Source organism: Spinacia oleracea, chromosome 1, assembly GCF_020520425.1.
Source record: "Spinacia oleracea cultivar Varoflay chromosome 1, BTI_SOV_V1, whole genome shotgun sequence".
In the NCBI taxonomy this organism is placed as follows: Eukaryota; Viridiplantae; Streptophyta; class Magnoliopsida; order Caryophyllales; family Amaranthaceae; genus Spinacia; species Spinacia oleracea.
This window is the reverse complement of record NC_079487.1, coordinates 119,971,845-119,985,991: the sequence shown is the minus strand read 5'-3', so window position 1 is coordinate 119,985,991 and position 14,147 is coordinate 119,971,845. Positions and strand designations below refer to the sequence as shown.

Sequence of the window (14,147 nt, the reverse complement as noted above, 5' to 3'; positions counted from 1 at the left end):
TAATCTTTAATATTAGTATAACTAAGACGTGAGTAACTAAGTCACAATTCAATCCTCTTTTACAATTCTAAAATCAGAAAATTGGGCAAAGTAACTGAAATTACAATTGTGCCCCTAAGTCAACCAATAAAAGAGCAAAGTCAACTCCTCCTTCTTCCCTTCTATGTCGTGTAAGCAGCTCAATGAGAGCATGAAAATACTTCACAAGTGTCACTTAGAAAACAATATTACTCATCATTCCATGCTTACTAAGCAAATTCAAGAGTATCCAGTTTTTCTTTTTACAATTTCCTACTCCATTTTCTTAATTCCCATGGTATTAAAGGAATTCTAAAACCACTAAAATGAAGTCATTGCTTACGTTTTTATGCTATTCCAATACCCTATAAATACCCATTGAAGCTGATCATACTCCTCACTCCATCAAGCCTCATTTGAGTCATTTCCCAGCAAATTAAACCAAGTAAAAGTATCCCCTTTAAACCCCACATTCCTCTCTGTTTCTACGCACCACCACCGTAACACCGCCTCCTCTGCAACCTACTTCCACCACATGAATGACTTGCTCCCACTCTCGATCACCATGTACGACCACTAACCTCCGATATCAAGCTTTAATTATAGCATTCCGTTGTCGAACCCGAAACCCGAACTCACTCCTCCCATCTCTTCTGGAGTACGACCACCAAACGTTGCTACACGGACCATCGCCGTTCTGCCTCCCTTACTTCTGACCACATGACCTCCACCTTAGAACTACCTTTGTACCGCCTCTCGCAAGTCCTAATTCCTAAACTACCTCCCTCATTTTTCTGTTCGTGGTGGTTAGAAAAGACCAACGTTGGTCTCTGGATTCTCCAATTTGGAAACATGTGCACCTAAATCCTAAAAAGTCAACTCTTGTGGGCCTTACTAACTAATAAGACATAACGTGTAAGTGTATTTCATTTTGTTTCATTTATTTTACGTAATGTTTTATCAAAATGATTTTAAACTAGTTGAAATATAATGGTATCTATAATTATTAGTTAACAATTTTACATTCTAAATTACAAGTATAAATGGTATTCGGAGCTCGGAAGAACGGTCCATCAAACGGGAAGTATAAAACTACGGTTGAGGTAACATCTATTGCTAACACCTACAATCCCCTTATGGAATGTGTTTTATGAGATTATGAAATATGTTTATAATGATGTGTTTTTATTGGATTATGGGATATGAAATGTATTTATGAAGTGTGTTATAAATGATGATATTTAAATATGTTTATGAATGATTTTATAAGATGATGTTTATGAGTTATTAATAAGATACGAAACATGATAAATACAAGTGTAACCGGTTCTGGCAGTTAGTGGGGTTACTATTTCTAGGTCGTGCACGTACCGCCGTACCGCGGGACACCCAACAAGGGAGAGTGCTCCTTGAGGGTTACCGCAAGCTAAAAAAAGAGAAACTAATTAGGTACGGGCGTATGTCCAACAAGGGAGAGTGCTCCTTGAGGACTATCGCAAGGTGGGAGACGTTCCGCAAGGCTAACTTGTCAGTTACCAGGTAAAATGAAGATTTTATGAAAGATAATGGAAACTATTAAAGTTTCAAGTTATAAATGAGATTTTATTATGCTTTTATGAAAGTGATTTACTATATTCTATTCTCCCTGTTTGCAAAGTAAATAAAATTAATTGAAATGAATTTACGTTGTTAGGGTAGTATGTTACTGGGCCTCGGCTCACGATGTTGCTTTTGTTTTAGGTACAAAGAAGATCATGGGATGCCTTAGAGTGAGGATGCAACCATCAAATTCATGATCGTTTTTTAGTAAAGATAACTATGTCTCACTAGTAATAATGGATGTATTAATTAAACTCTAGTTTAATTGCAAGAAATGAGTTAGACTTTTATATTAATATTTAATCAATGTTAGGAGTATGTATTATTAAAGTTTATTTAGTAACTTAAGAAGTATTTTTTCGCCTTGTATTCCCGCGAGGGAGATATGGCATGTGACGCTCCGACTAAATTAGGATTTCCGCTGCTAATTAAACATAATTAACCTAATTAATGGTGTTTAGAAGTCGGGGCGTTACAACATGTACTCCCTCCATCCCGGAATACTCGACCCGGTTTGACCAGCACAGAGTTTAAGGGACTTGAATTGACTTATTTAATTTAATAGGTAGTAGTTGATAGTGGGATATTATTTTAATATAGTTAGTGGGAAATGTGTAAAGGAGTGGGGTTGGGGGAGAGTAAGGGTTGAATTTTTAATTATTTTTTGTATGGAGTAGGGAGTAGGTGGGTTAATAGGGGTAGAGTGAGAAATAATATAATATTGTTAGAATATTTCCATTTTTAGAAACAGGTCAAGTATTAATGGACGACCCGATAAGGAAACAGGTCACGTATTTCGGGACGGAGGGAGTAATAATTTAATCATGAAAATCCCTAATTTCCATTCACAAGCACTCAAACCAATCAATGTTGAGTTTTCACCAAACCCTAATCAATAAACTACTCAATCAACATAAACACAAAATTTATAGAAATTAACAATTAAAAACATGGTTCTAAACAATAATAAGAACTAATCTAAATATGAATCATTAAGCTAAACAAAAAAAAAATTGAACTAATTAAAACAATAAATGAAAACAATAAATAAGGAGAGAGAGTAAGAAATTGTTCATTGATTAATTGGTTGATCCTTCCATACAAGTTGTCACCCTTGAATTTCAAAAGCCCAATTTTTCATTGATTTTCCCTCCACTTTCTCTCACCAAAAACTAATCTTATACCCTGAACCCTAAGAAAAAGACTAATTATGTACGGAGTACATTTTTTTTTGAAAGATAAGTTTTTTTATTTTATTTTAATAGGAAAGATCGTAGATTTCAATTCTACGACAAGAAAATCGGGTACCCAAGTGGGTGACTAATTATGTACATTGTAAGTTTTTTTAACCCAAATATTGGTATTTATACTAAGGCCTAAAAAAAAGGAAAAATAAATAAAGAGAAAAGAAAATAAATAAAGGAAATTAAAACAAAATAAAAGAAAAGAAAAGAAAAAGAAAAAGAAAAATCTAAACTAAAGTACTGTAAAACTAATTAAAAGAAGAAAATAAGAAATAAAAAAATAAAAAGAAAAAGGAAAAGCCTTAAAGCAACTCTAATGGTTACAAAATGGACCTGCTCACAAAAAAATGAATATGTGAGCAGGTAGCCCACCATTGGTACAACAATGACATAAACAACTCAAAAAATCTTGTAGCTATTTTGGGCTACGTAGCTCAAAAATAATATAGCTCAAAAAAATAAATTATTTAAAATAAATATTATAGGGAGCTACAAAGTATTATAGCCCACCAATATGATAAATTATAGTTTTAATCAATTATAGTTAAAAATTTAATGTGGCAAATTTAGCCACAACATATTGTAACTCACCATTTGACAAATGCTCTTAAACAATGAGAACCTCACAAAATCAAAATGTATCCGACATTTTGAACCAGAACCCCCTTTTGTTGTTTTGTCTTTTTTCGCCCCCTTTCCCCTTCGTCCATTTTCGTCCAAATTAATTGGGGTTTTCTTGCTCCCTGCTTCACTGCGCCTCATCTCCTCAATCATCATCCTCGTCCGTCATCATCTATCAATCATCAACCGTTCATCAGCTTCCATCATCAATCATCACAATCAATCATAGGCTTCCGATTTCCAATCACCCAACCCCAATTCGAAGAACAAACAATCACAACCTTTCACTCTTCAATCAAATCGCAGCCTTCAAATGGAGTTGTACGGCGAAAAATCGAGGGCACCAACAATGAACCACCAAGGCAAGCACGTGACCTTCATTAATTCCGTACAAGAACTCGACCGCCCAAATGTTCGGACGAACTGATAGTAGGTCCGGTCGAACTTAGTGGTGGTTTGGGCGAACTTCATTCAGGTTCGACTGAACCTCATACAACCAGGAACTCTAAATTTTCGGTTCGGTCGAACATAATTACGGGTTCGGTCGAACTCAATTCCTCTGTTTTTGCTCTGTTTTTCTGATGTGATTTTGTGCGTTTTGTTGCGTAGCTGGTGTTGTGCATGGTTGTGTTGGATGGCGGCGGTGATAACAGTATTGTTGGTGTTGCTTGGTGATGCGTGGTAGGTTGCGATGAATGTACGGTGGAGATTGGTGTTGGAGGAGCAGCGGCTGGGCAGCGTTGAGAGATGAGAGCTGCTCCGCGGTGGCTATTGTGTGGTTGAAAGATGATGGGCGCTGCAGTACTTTGTTTGTGTGGCGAGTAGTAGAGAAAGGAAGAAGAGTTGGGTGGTGGTGATGGATAAGACAAGAGTGGTGGTGTAGGCTAAGCTATGCAATGTTGCACCATTCTTGGCAGCAGTTTGGCCCAAGTTTTGAGGCCCACAAGCCACGAAGTCCATAATCCAATTCTTTAGTGAAGAAATTACTTCTCTCATGCGTGATTCAATTTCTTTTCCCTGTTATTGAAATATGGTGCTAATTATCACTTATCATCAGGTTGTGTGAAGGTGGAGAGTTGCTGGATCGAATATTATCTAAGTAAACAATGTTCTATTCAGCCGCGTTTTCATGATGTTATTTCCAGAAGCGTTAATGTCAAATTTTTGTTACATAAATGTTCTAATGTTAATTGCTTTTGTTATCCAAATCAGAAAGGATAGCTGGTATTAAGAGAAAGACGCAGCAGTGGTGGTGCGTCAGATGTTGAAAGTCGCTGCTCAGTGTCACTTACATGGTTTGGTTCACCGTGATATGAAACCTGAGGTAGATTTTCATCTACATATTTGAACTTTAAAATCCAACTTGATCGAACTATGACTGTTATTAATGTTTGATTCCGACGTGTTTCTTGTCTGCAGAATTTTCTTTTCAAGTCGCCTAAAAAGGATTCATCTTTAAAGGCCACAGATTTTGGACTATCAGGTTTCATAAAACCTGGAGAGTAGAAAAAATTAACATCAATTTTGGATAATTAGTTCTCTTAAGCCTAGTTCTGGAGGATCCTATGGTTCATCCTTTATGAGTGTTATCCATTTAAAGGTGTAAGAACCAGTGAAATACTCATCTTTGTTATGACTGCCATATGATTTGCTTCAAAGTTCTGATGCTTCTGGGCAAAACATTTCTTCTTGCAGGGAGAAAATTCATAGATATTGTTGGTAGTGCCTACTATGTGGCTCCAGAAGTACTAAAACGAAAATCAAGTCCAGTGTCCGATGTTCGGAGTATTGGTGTCATCACCTATATATTACTTTGTGGCAGACGCCCATTTTGGGATAAAACTGAAGGTGGTGTTTAAGGAGGTATGTTAAATGTGTATCCTTCTAAAATATTGAGTTATTTCTTTCTATATGGAGTACATCGAATTAGGGTTTTGTTTCTTGCTTTTAATTGGCGAACCCACTTTCTTGCTTACAAACGCTGCCTTTGAATTGGAGGCCGGTAAATTGTAATCAACTGCCAGAGAAGGTAGTCGTTCATGAGATTTGAAGCTTATTTTGTTAAATGTATGTAGGAAAGATTTAAAGTTGAGACGGCTCAGTAGTACAAGCTCGCTACTGGCAGGTATTTGGAGTCTTCATTTTAAACAGAGGAAGAATATTTGAACTCTCAAGGGTCAGTTGTTTCTCTTTAACCAAAAGTCGCTGATGTAAACTTAGCACATGAGTTCGACAAACATTGAGTCTTAGGTGAATTGGTGATCATAAAATCGACATAATAGATAGATGCCACAGTATTTGATATATTAATAGAAGACCTTCAACAACAAAATCATTCAGATATGAAGCAAAGTGAGAGCATCAACAATGATACCAAAAATCATTACTGCTACGTGATACGGGATTTGCAATCAATCTTAGATTTCAACATAATTGTCTGGATACACATTTGTAGCCTGAAATGAAGAAGGCCTGACATTTTAAATTTTAAGGCATTCTGATAGATGGACCTTAGATTTAACTCATATTTTTATCCTACCTGACTTTTAAGGTGTATCAGTTAGTGTCAAACTCTGTTTAAGTGCCCTCAACCAGAACATAGGCTGAGTTTGAGAGGATAGCAGACAATAGAGCGTCCACAAGTTTTCCCAGAAAATCTTTGATCTACAAAGGAAACTTGACATAAACAATGACTTACCAGAAAATCTTTGATCTACAAAGCACACACTGCCATATGATATGACTGAACTTTTTGCAAGATGCTGTTTGAAAGTATGAAATTACAGAACTTCTTCAGCAATTAATATTTACATTTAATGATCCTTTGATGTCGCCTTCTTTTTTAGGATGTCTCCAACGTTGGCAACAATACCAGTGCTGATAGGTCTTTACAGAGCCCTTTCATATGTTGCTAATGAGGTAATGCAGTATTGATCATGGGGTAGCTAATAACTCTCGGCTGTGATATTTTTCTTAATATTGTTAATTATAGCTACAAACCTGCATTGGCGTGCTAGCATTTTGAAAGTTAGCGCTTTACAATTAATTTTTCGGGCACTTGCATCTTCATTCCTACTGACTGACACTTCTGATCTAATCTTTTCTACCAACCGTGCAATGGATGATCACATCAAATCAGGGTCTTTAGATTATGCCCACCAACTGTTTGACGACTGTCTATGTGAGATGTTTCTTGGAATTTGCTAACTTCTGGGTACAAACGCTATGGAGATGTTGTTTCTTGGAATTTGCTAATTTCTGGGTACAAACGCTATAGATTACCAGGGAAAGCATTTGAATTTTATTCTGAAATGTTATTTCAAGGTTATAGACAAAGCCCATTAACGTTTTCATCTGTTATGAGCATTTGTAGTAACACTGGTTTTTTGTTTGAGGGGACTCAAGTTAATATATTGTATAGTGATTTCACTTGGATTTTGCGGGGATTTGTATACTGGAAGTTCTATTGTTCATGTTTGTACGCAAATGGGGTTTGTTTATGATGGGTTGAAAGTTTTGGATGAATGTCTGAGAGGTATGTTGCTGTTTGGAATTTGGCTTTTCGAGGATTTTGTAAATTGGGTACAGTGGGATGAGATTGTAAGGTGATTTCCTAGAGTTAAATTTGATGGGGTTAAGTAACTTATGTTGAATGATCTTATGGCATTGTGTAACAGATATAAAAGCCACGTCAGCATATTACCCATAGTAGCAGGTCATTGTCTAAAGAAGCTCTTTAAAAGAAGATATGTCCAAAAGGTTGTGATATTCTTAGTCAACAAAAATTCAGCCCTTTTTTAGCAGACCGTTTAAAGGTTGTATTTTTAGAATCAATTTTTCCTTTTTATTCTTACTTGTACATTAGTCAGCTTTTTTTTAATCTAAAACTAATAGGCTTTGGAGATGTCAAATTCCCTTATTTGCTAAAGGAGTTTCAGTTTTATTTTTAAGTTTGAAAGCTTTAGCATTGGTTGAACAGTTGTTTGAGAAGGGTAAAAGGTAGACTAAGGGTTTCCAAGTGCAATCTTTTTAATCTTTTTAACCCGGAGCTTGACTTAATTTTTGGTTTAGTACTTTCTCCCTCCCTCGACCAAAATGTGTTTTCTTACCTAACATAAAGTAGTTTATAATTGGATTTCCAAAATGTACTAAGGCGGAGTGATTGAAAAAGCAAATGATCCAACAACATTTTATAAAGCATCTTTTAGTAAAATTGTGTAAAAATCATTATTACAAGAATTGGGGCCATGTAATGCATATTTCAGGACACACAGAATAAATAATACTCCGTAAATGTGATGTATACATGTACAAGAGGAAGTCAGTTTTATGCGTTACACTACCTTTCTGGTATCAGGTGGTAGAAGCGGTGAATCCCTGTCAGCACAGAATGCGTCAAAACGCCTAATAGCTTCATTTAGGGTATTCTCGTGCCCAAGCTCAGCAAGCACAGTCAGCAGTTCCCCTCTCAACATGGCATCCAAGTGGCTCTCACCGGACTTAGAATCCCAGCCAAGTTTCCTGCATTATATTTAAAAAGAAAATAATCAAGAAGAAAATAAACAAAGTCGCAATTGGCTAAAGCAGAGCCAAAATCAAACTGTTAACAAATCCACAAGCATTGATGAGTTGACTCTTAATAAGCATGACATAAGCATAGAAAAGAAAAAAGACAGCCAGAAAACTAACAGATTCAGAATTCATATCAAACTACCCCTCAACAAACTAATGTAGTTCCACACTCTATGCCACACAAGCTCAAAAAAACCTTCAGCAGAAAAAGAAATAATCTTTTCCATGGTTGCTTAACTAGAAATGTCTCCTACTGCTCAAACAACAGTGTTAAGATCCATCAGAGTTCAATGCGCACAGAAATTTCTCACACGAAATGCTCCATATTGAGTTAAACTTCAAATTTGAAGTAATTGTCAATATACCACACAGCTCTAAGCAACACAGAGAGAAAGACCTCTATTCTTAACTACTGAGCCATCCATATCTGTGGTTAAATAAAAACCAACTTTTGCTGCTACAAGGTAGCATGGTTAACTCTGAAATTTCATGATAGAAGAAATGCTTTTTCGCCCTCGTTTACGACTAAAATAGTGTACAATGTTGAAGTTTTTTTCTATTTTGCATAGTTGTTTATTTTAGTGATTTAGTTCATTCATTTTAAAGCTCTCCAGTAAATTATAAATTGATTACTCAGAATACTACACTGCTACGCACCATTTAAATCCACTGTTTCCCACGTTTACCATTCTCTCGCATATTTGAAAAGGACGTATACTAGACTCTCTCTAAGAATTACTTAGAGAATCAATTTTAGTGGACAATGAGCCAAATGAACAACAATTTGAGGTCATTAAAATAAGCTTGCTTACATCGTCAAAATCTATAAGTAATAGAATAAGACCTAAAGTAAAAAAAAAAAAAAAACACAAAACAGACACATCTTGATTCAACTATTTGCATAAGATAATCATAAATGTAACTGTAGTGTGCTATGCATAAATGAATGAACTCATTTTGAGCTCATATAAATGGTAAACGTGCAGGATACTCACAGTGCAGGATTCTCAAAGAGGTTGATGAAGAACTTTCTGAGATTATCAACTAATTCAGGTGTGGCGTCAGCAACTATTCTCATAACTTTGTAGCTAATCTGAGGAAACGAAAAAAAAAAAAAAAAAATTAGCATTTCACACAATTGAGTTGCTTCAGTAAAAAAAAATGATGGTTAAATTACATTTATCAAATTGGATAGAACAGTATATTCGGTTTCCTCTCTGAATGATGCAATCAAAGTCAACAAATTTATCAGAGATTGCTGACCACTGGTACACAGGGCAAACAAATCATCCAGAACACCTGTTGGTAAGAAGTTTAATGTCAAACAATAACAGAACTATTTATATAATAGAAATGACACAATAAAGCCTGCACAAACAAACTTACCAAATCTATCAGTTGCAGACAATTGGCCACTCTCTATAGCATGTCGAAGTTTAGCTCCAAGTTCTTCATCATATTTCACTCTATAAAACCCAGTCTGGTCCACATTAAGCTTAACATAAGCAGCATCTTTGATACCAAGACTTCCAGACTTCTCTTTCAGGAGATAACTGTAACGGTTATCGTAGGATCCGCAACATAAAGTGATTGGGACAATCCATTGGCTATCACTAGGGGAACCGCTCAACAAAAAGTGTGACTGTCATCAATTACACAATGTTAGATCTAGAAGTTATATAAGACATTAACAAGGAAAAGTCCAAGTGGTTGGTAATTAATTAATTTCTTGTAGTGGTAGCGCACTAGACCGAAAGTAAAAAAAATTACGAAGTATAAATTAAGCGCATTGCACCTGTTCTAAATCGAGCTTCTCGTCTTTGACCCTCACGGAAACAACCGTATATCCTTTCTGCTGTGTCCATGAATTCATTAGTTCCTTTACTGGTTCACCAGATACCTCCTCAAGAACAGCCCATAGGTCTTCAGTCTTTGCATTTGAGCAAGCATATTTCTTTATGTAGCATGCCAGAGCTCTCTGGTAGAAGAATTTAGTTAAACATAAGTCAAACCATTAAACTTTGAAAGAAAATGAAGATAGAAGATACCAATATCAGGATGTCTAACCAAGCAAACATGTTAGGGAGACCAAAAGAACTTATGACGGAACAAAGCTACATTAGAAAGCCATGCAATGATGTGTGAAACTATTACAATGAAATCGACTTGCAATCAAAATTATTTCCATGGAATCAGCTTGAAAATTGTTTTCATCTGGGTATTTCGAGCATTTTACGAGCGAAGATGAAATTCTTCAACGCCAACCAATCCAATTCTATACTATGCCAACCCGTGTCAGTTAAAAAAAATAGAATTTAGAATTTTTCAAAGAAAAGGAATAAGTGAAGCTCAGATACTGGAAGTATGATGTTCTGAGGCACATGCACCAAACTATGCGTTCACTTGGGTGCATATAAGAATTTTCAGCGAAAAAAATAAACGGTATTTGAGTTTAACTGGAAACAACATGCAATTCCTAGAACAAAACAGAAAACAAGAAGTCAAAAACATATAGCAAATTCGGAAATTATACAGACACTCGGAAATTATACAGACACAACAGGAGTAAACCTGAAAAGTATCTGCCCCAATATAACTTTGAAGCATCCTGATGACAGATGCGCCTTTCCTGTAACTGATGGCATCAAATATTTCATCAATTTCACTAGCATGATTTATCTCCACCTGGAAATAAGACACAACTTTAGCATTATAAGTTGAATTTTTCAGATACTGATACACCTAAACAAGCAAACAATAAGTAAGAGTAAAACCTCAATAGCATGTGATTCAGAAAGACCATCCAGCCTAAGCCCATCAGTAGTCTGGTCAAGAAATTGAGTCCAAATATTCCATTCTGGAAAAATAGCATCAGCGGCTAAGTAGGATACCTGTGGACAGACCAATAATAATAAAATAATTTCAGTATTTAAAATGCTGAAATTTTCAGTTTAAACAGAACATTGCTTTGATTATAAATTAAAGTTACCCATGTTGCAAATCCCTCATTCAACCACAAATGAGTCCACCATTCCATAGTCACGAGATTTCCAAACCACTGATGTGCTAATTCATGAGCAACCACGATAGCAACCTTAACAGAAGAGAATTCCATTATTGAACAGACAGAACAAATAATTTAGTGATGCCTCAGCCAGCTAAGCAAACTAATTACCCTTTGCTTGTTAGCAGCAGCGGAGTGCTTCTCATCATACAGCAATGCATTCTCACGATATGTGACCAAACCATAGTTCTCCATGGCACCAGCAGCAAAATCAGGAATCGCAATCATATCCAATTTGGGCAAGGCGTAAGGCACATCAAAATACCTTTTAAAAGTGTGAACAGTATTATAATAACAAACAGATAAGAAGAAACATGGGAAAATATATACGTAGTAGTTTGGAATCAACAAAGAAAAGACAGTGTGAGAGCAAGTTACTTTTTATATAATTCAAGGGTCTTAACAGCAACCTCTAAAGCAAACTTCCCTTGGTCTGACTTGCCAACTTGACAATAACATCTAACTTTAATACCTGCACAATAAGAAAGAAATGTGGTCATATATAAAGATCCCCTGAGGCGTAGTTCATTAAAAAACAGTAGCACTACAAGCAGAATTCCAGGTATACCATCAGATGTGCTACTTTCCACAAAATCAAACAAACCCACAACTACAGCAACCAAGTATGTCGACATGATTGGTGACTCCTCAAAGTAAACAGTCTTAAGATCTCCTTCTTTCTTTTCTTCAATGACAGGCATGTTGGAGAGTGCTATAAGATTAGATGGAACATCCAGGGTAATCTTGAATGTAGCCTGAACAGAAAAGAGATAAACAAAATTCATACGATAAATAAGGAGCTGTAAACAGATTGGCGAGCAAATTAAAGTTTAAACAAAACTTGAACAGACTGCATCACTGCAAACAACAATCAAGAATTCCTAAGACTTGGTAATGTTAGCATTTTTGACAACTTAGTGTTTACCTACAAATCGATATCACTAGTAGCAGGAAAATCACCAAACAAATAGTTATGCGCATAATCACAGTGATGACACAACCCAACTCCATTATTTTCAAGGAATTCTTCTGATTATTGTTCTAATTGAAAATCTCTAACCCTAAGTTTAAGTGCTTCTGTTCCGAACAAAATCCTTGCATAACACGTGATTACATGAACACAGCAAACGAATTCAGATAGTTGTAAAGCTAATCTAAGCAACCCTAAATGAATCAGCAACAAAAGAAATAGAAAGTAAAAACCTTGGCTGCTGGTTCATCCCAGCATGGAAAACATCGCCGGGCGTCAGCTGGCTCAAATTGAGTGACTGCCATGTTCTTCTTCTCCCCATTGATCTCATACACACTGAACATAATTTCAAAAAAAAAAGCACTCAAGGATCAAACTTTAGCAATCCGGAAAACTAACAGTGTGACAATGTAAATGGAGTTCAATCGATACATTGCATGCCAAATCAAAGTCCATGCAAAAGGCCAACTAATCAATCCCTTACTTTTAATTTTAAAACTTTCTGCAATACCAAAGACACATAACAACAATAAAAAATTAAGAACCCAATTAAAACATTAACCATTTAATTGAAAAAAATCAAATACCTTCTATAAAATCCCTTCATTTGATCATTTAGGGTTCCTTGAAAGGAAGTATTCAAAACCCAAATTCCAAGCGGAAGCTCCTCCGCAAATTCAACAATTAATAACTCATCTTCTTCAATCAATCCCACTCCAGAAGCTCGAAGTTCCTAAATCAAATTTTAAAAAACAAATCTTTGTTATCCCAAAAACAAAAATGAAGATAACACCCAAAATTTTAAAACAATTCACATTGGAGAGCGATCATCACCTGAGAAGATGACTTGGGTTTGAAGGAAACAGATGAAGAATCAACATTGAGATCGGCAGCATTGAGTACAAGGTATTTAGTCGATGAAACGACGTCGACGTCGATTGAAACGATGCCATTGAATATGCAGGAATCAAGGTCGGGTTTTAGGCGGATATCGTAGCGTTTAGGCGTTGCGAATTTGGGGAGACGAGGTTTGCCTTTGAAGTCTGAGTAAGGAGATGCCATTGTTTTTTCCTACTTGTTCTTGTGGAGTTTAAGTTTTCTCTCTCCTTTGTTCTTCAAGTGAGTAGAGAGAGCAAGAGATTCATGTGAAAATTTGAGAAGGTTAATTCATTGAGTTAAAACATAAATTTGGGGGTTGCTTTTCCCATTTCTCACCGTTTGGATCAAACTTTTTTTTCACCCACCTATAAAACATTTTTTGTCAAAAATTAACTCATAAATATAAAAGATAAATCCCTTTGATTAAAAGATTAGACCCTTAGTTAAAGTTTTATATGGCTTGTTATAATTTGTTTCGCGTTAAACAAGATACTTGAGTCATAAAATGAGAAATAAGTGGATATTGTTACAATCACATACATCTCAATTGTACCTTAGACTTAAGAACAAATCGCTTGGAGGATCGACAAGAACACACATTTGAAACGAGTTTAGTGTACGAAAAGGCATATTGGGTTTTGTATTAAAAAAACAGAGTCGATACAAGAGTAGATTACAGAGTAATATAGTACAAACAACAAAGAGATTAAGGCTACGTTTGTTTTGACGAAAAACACTTTTCCGGAAATTTATTTTCTCATATTTGTTTTGTTAAAGGTGAAAAATAATTTTCTCAATTATTTTCTCAAAGGTGCGTGGAAAACAACTTTCTCTAGAGGAAAACCAACTTCCTCTGAAAAGAAGGAATGCCGCATTTTCACTCTAATCCCTTACATTTCCTTTTCTCTCATCTCATTCCCACTTTTATGTTATGTTTCTTTGTAATTTTTTCTTACCAGTAAACAAACAAATGAAAACTATTTTTCGTTGATGTTTTCCCTTGAACATTGTTAAAAGAAATGATTTTCCGTTGAAACAAATGAAACCTAGTAGGGAGAATGTGTTGAAGTGAGGTAGGAGTAGATCCTAGAAGAAGTATGAGTTATATGCGTGAATAGATAAGTGTATGATAATTAGGATGATAAAAAGGTATAGTACCTATGCGCGTAAACAACAAATG

The 14,147-nt window shown here is 35.6% G+C and overlaps 1 protein-coding gene and 1 long non-coding RNA gene across 7 annotated transcripts; one reads left to right on the top strand and one right to left on the bottom strand.

Annotated features, from left to right (window-relative positions):
* Positions 1–403: 403 nt before the first annotated feature.
* On the top strand, positions 404–6,917 carry LOC130471923 (uncharacterized). Of its 6 annotated transcripts, XR_008932176.1 has the most exons (10): positions 404–933; positions 1,057–1,121; positions 1,759–3,957; positions 4,092–4,581; positions 4,695–4,806; positions 4,902–5,082; positions 5,178–5,345; positions 5,558–5,658; positions 6,329–6,401; positions 6,622–6,917. It is a non-coding gene; the product is annotated as an uncharacterized lncRNA (long non-coding RNA). The 6 variants fall into 6 exon arrangements; XR_008932181.1 differs by having other exon boundaries at positions 4,092–4,806; positions 5,558–5,607; XR_008932177.1 differs by having other exon boundaries at positions 4,092–4,806.
* An 884-nt stretch (positions 6,918–7,801) lies between these two features.
* Positions 7,802–13,272, bottom strand: LOC130471921 (aminopeptidase M1-like). Its single transcript, XM_056842280.1, has 14 exons — positions 12,923–13,272; positions 12,676–12,821; positions 12,322–12,424; positions 11,687–11,873; positions 11,497–11,590; positions 11,230–11,383; positions 11,044–11,148; positions 10,829–10,945; positions 10,626–10,739; positions 9,850–10,032; positions 9,441–9,696; positions 9,232–9,353; positions 9,050–9,147; positions 7,802–8,003 (listed from the first exon to the last, which is right to left on the bottom strand). The coding sequence occupies exons 1-14, from the start codon at positions 13,148–13,150 to the stop codon at positions 7,817–7,819; spliced, it is 2,094 nt and encodes a 697-aa protein (XP_056698258.1). The 5' UTR covers positions 13,151–13,272; the 3' UTR covers positions 7,802–7,816.
* Positions 13,273–14,147: the final 875 nt, after the last annotated feature.

What these genes read in the sequence shown, in the direction of transcription:
- LOC130471921 (XM_056842280.1), bottom strand. Translation starts at nt 13,150, where the DNA reads ATGGCATCTCCTTACTCAGACTTCAAAGGCAAACCTCGTCTCCCCAAA. An exon ending in ATGAAGGGATTTTATAGAAG is followed by an intron (nt 12,425 to 12,675) that starts GTATTTGATTTT and finishes AATTATGTTCAG; the next exon opens with TGTGTATGAGATCAATGGGG. An exon ending in CTGAATCACATGCTATTGAG is followed by an intron (nt 10,740 to 10,828) that starts GTTTTACTCTTA and finishes TCTTATTTCCAG; the next exon opens with GTGGAGATAAATCATGCTAG.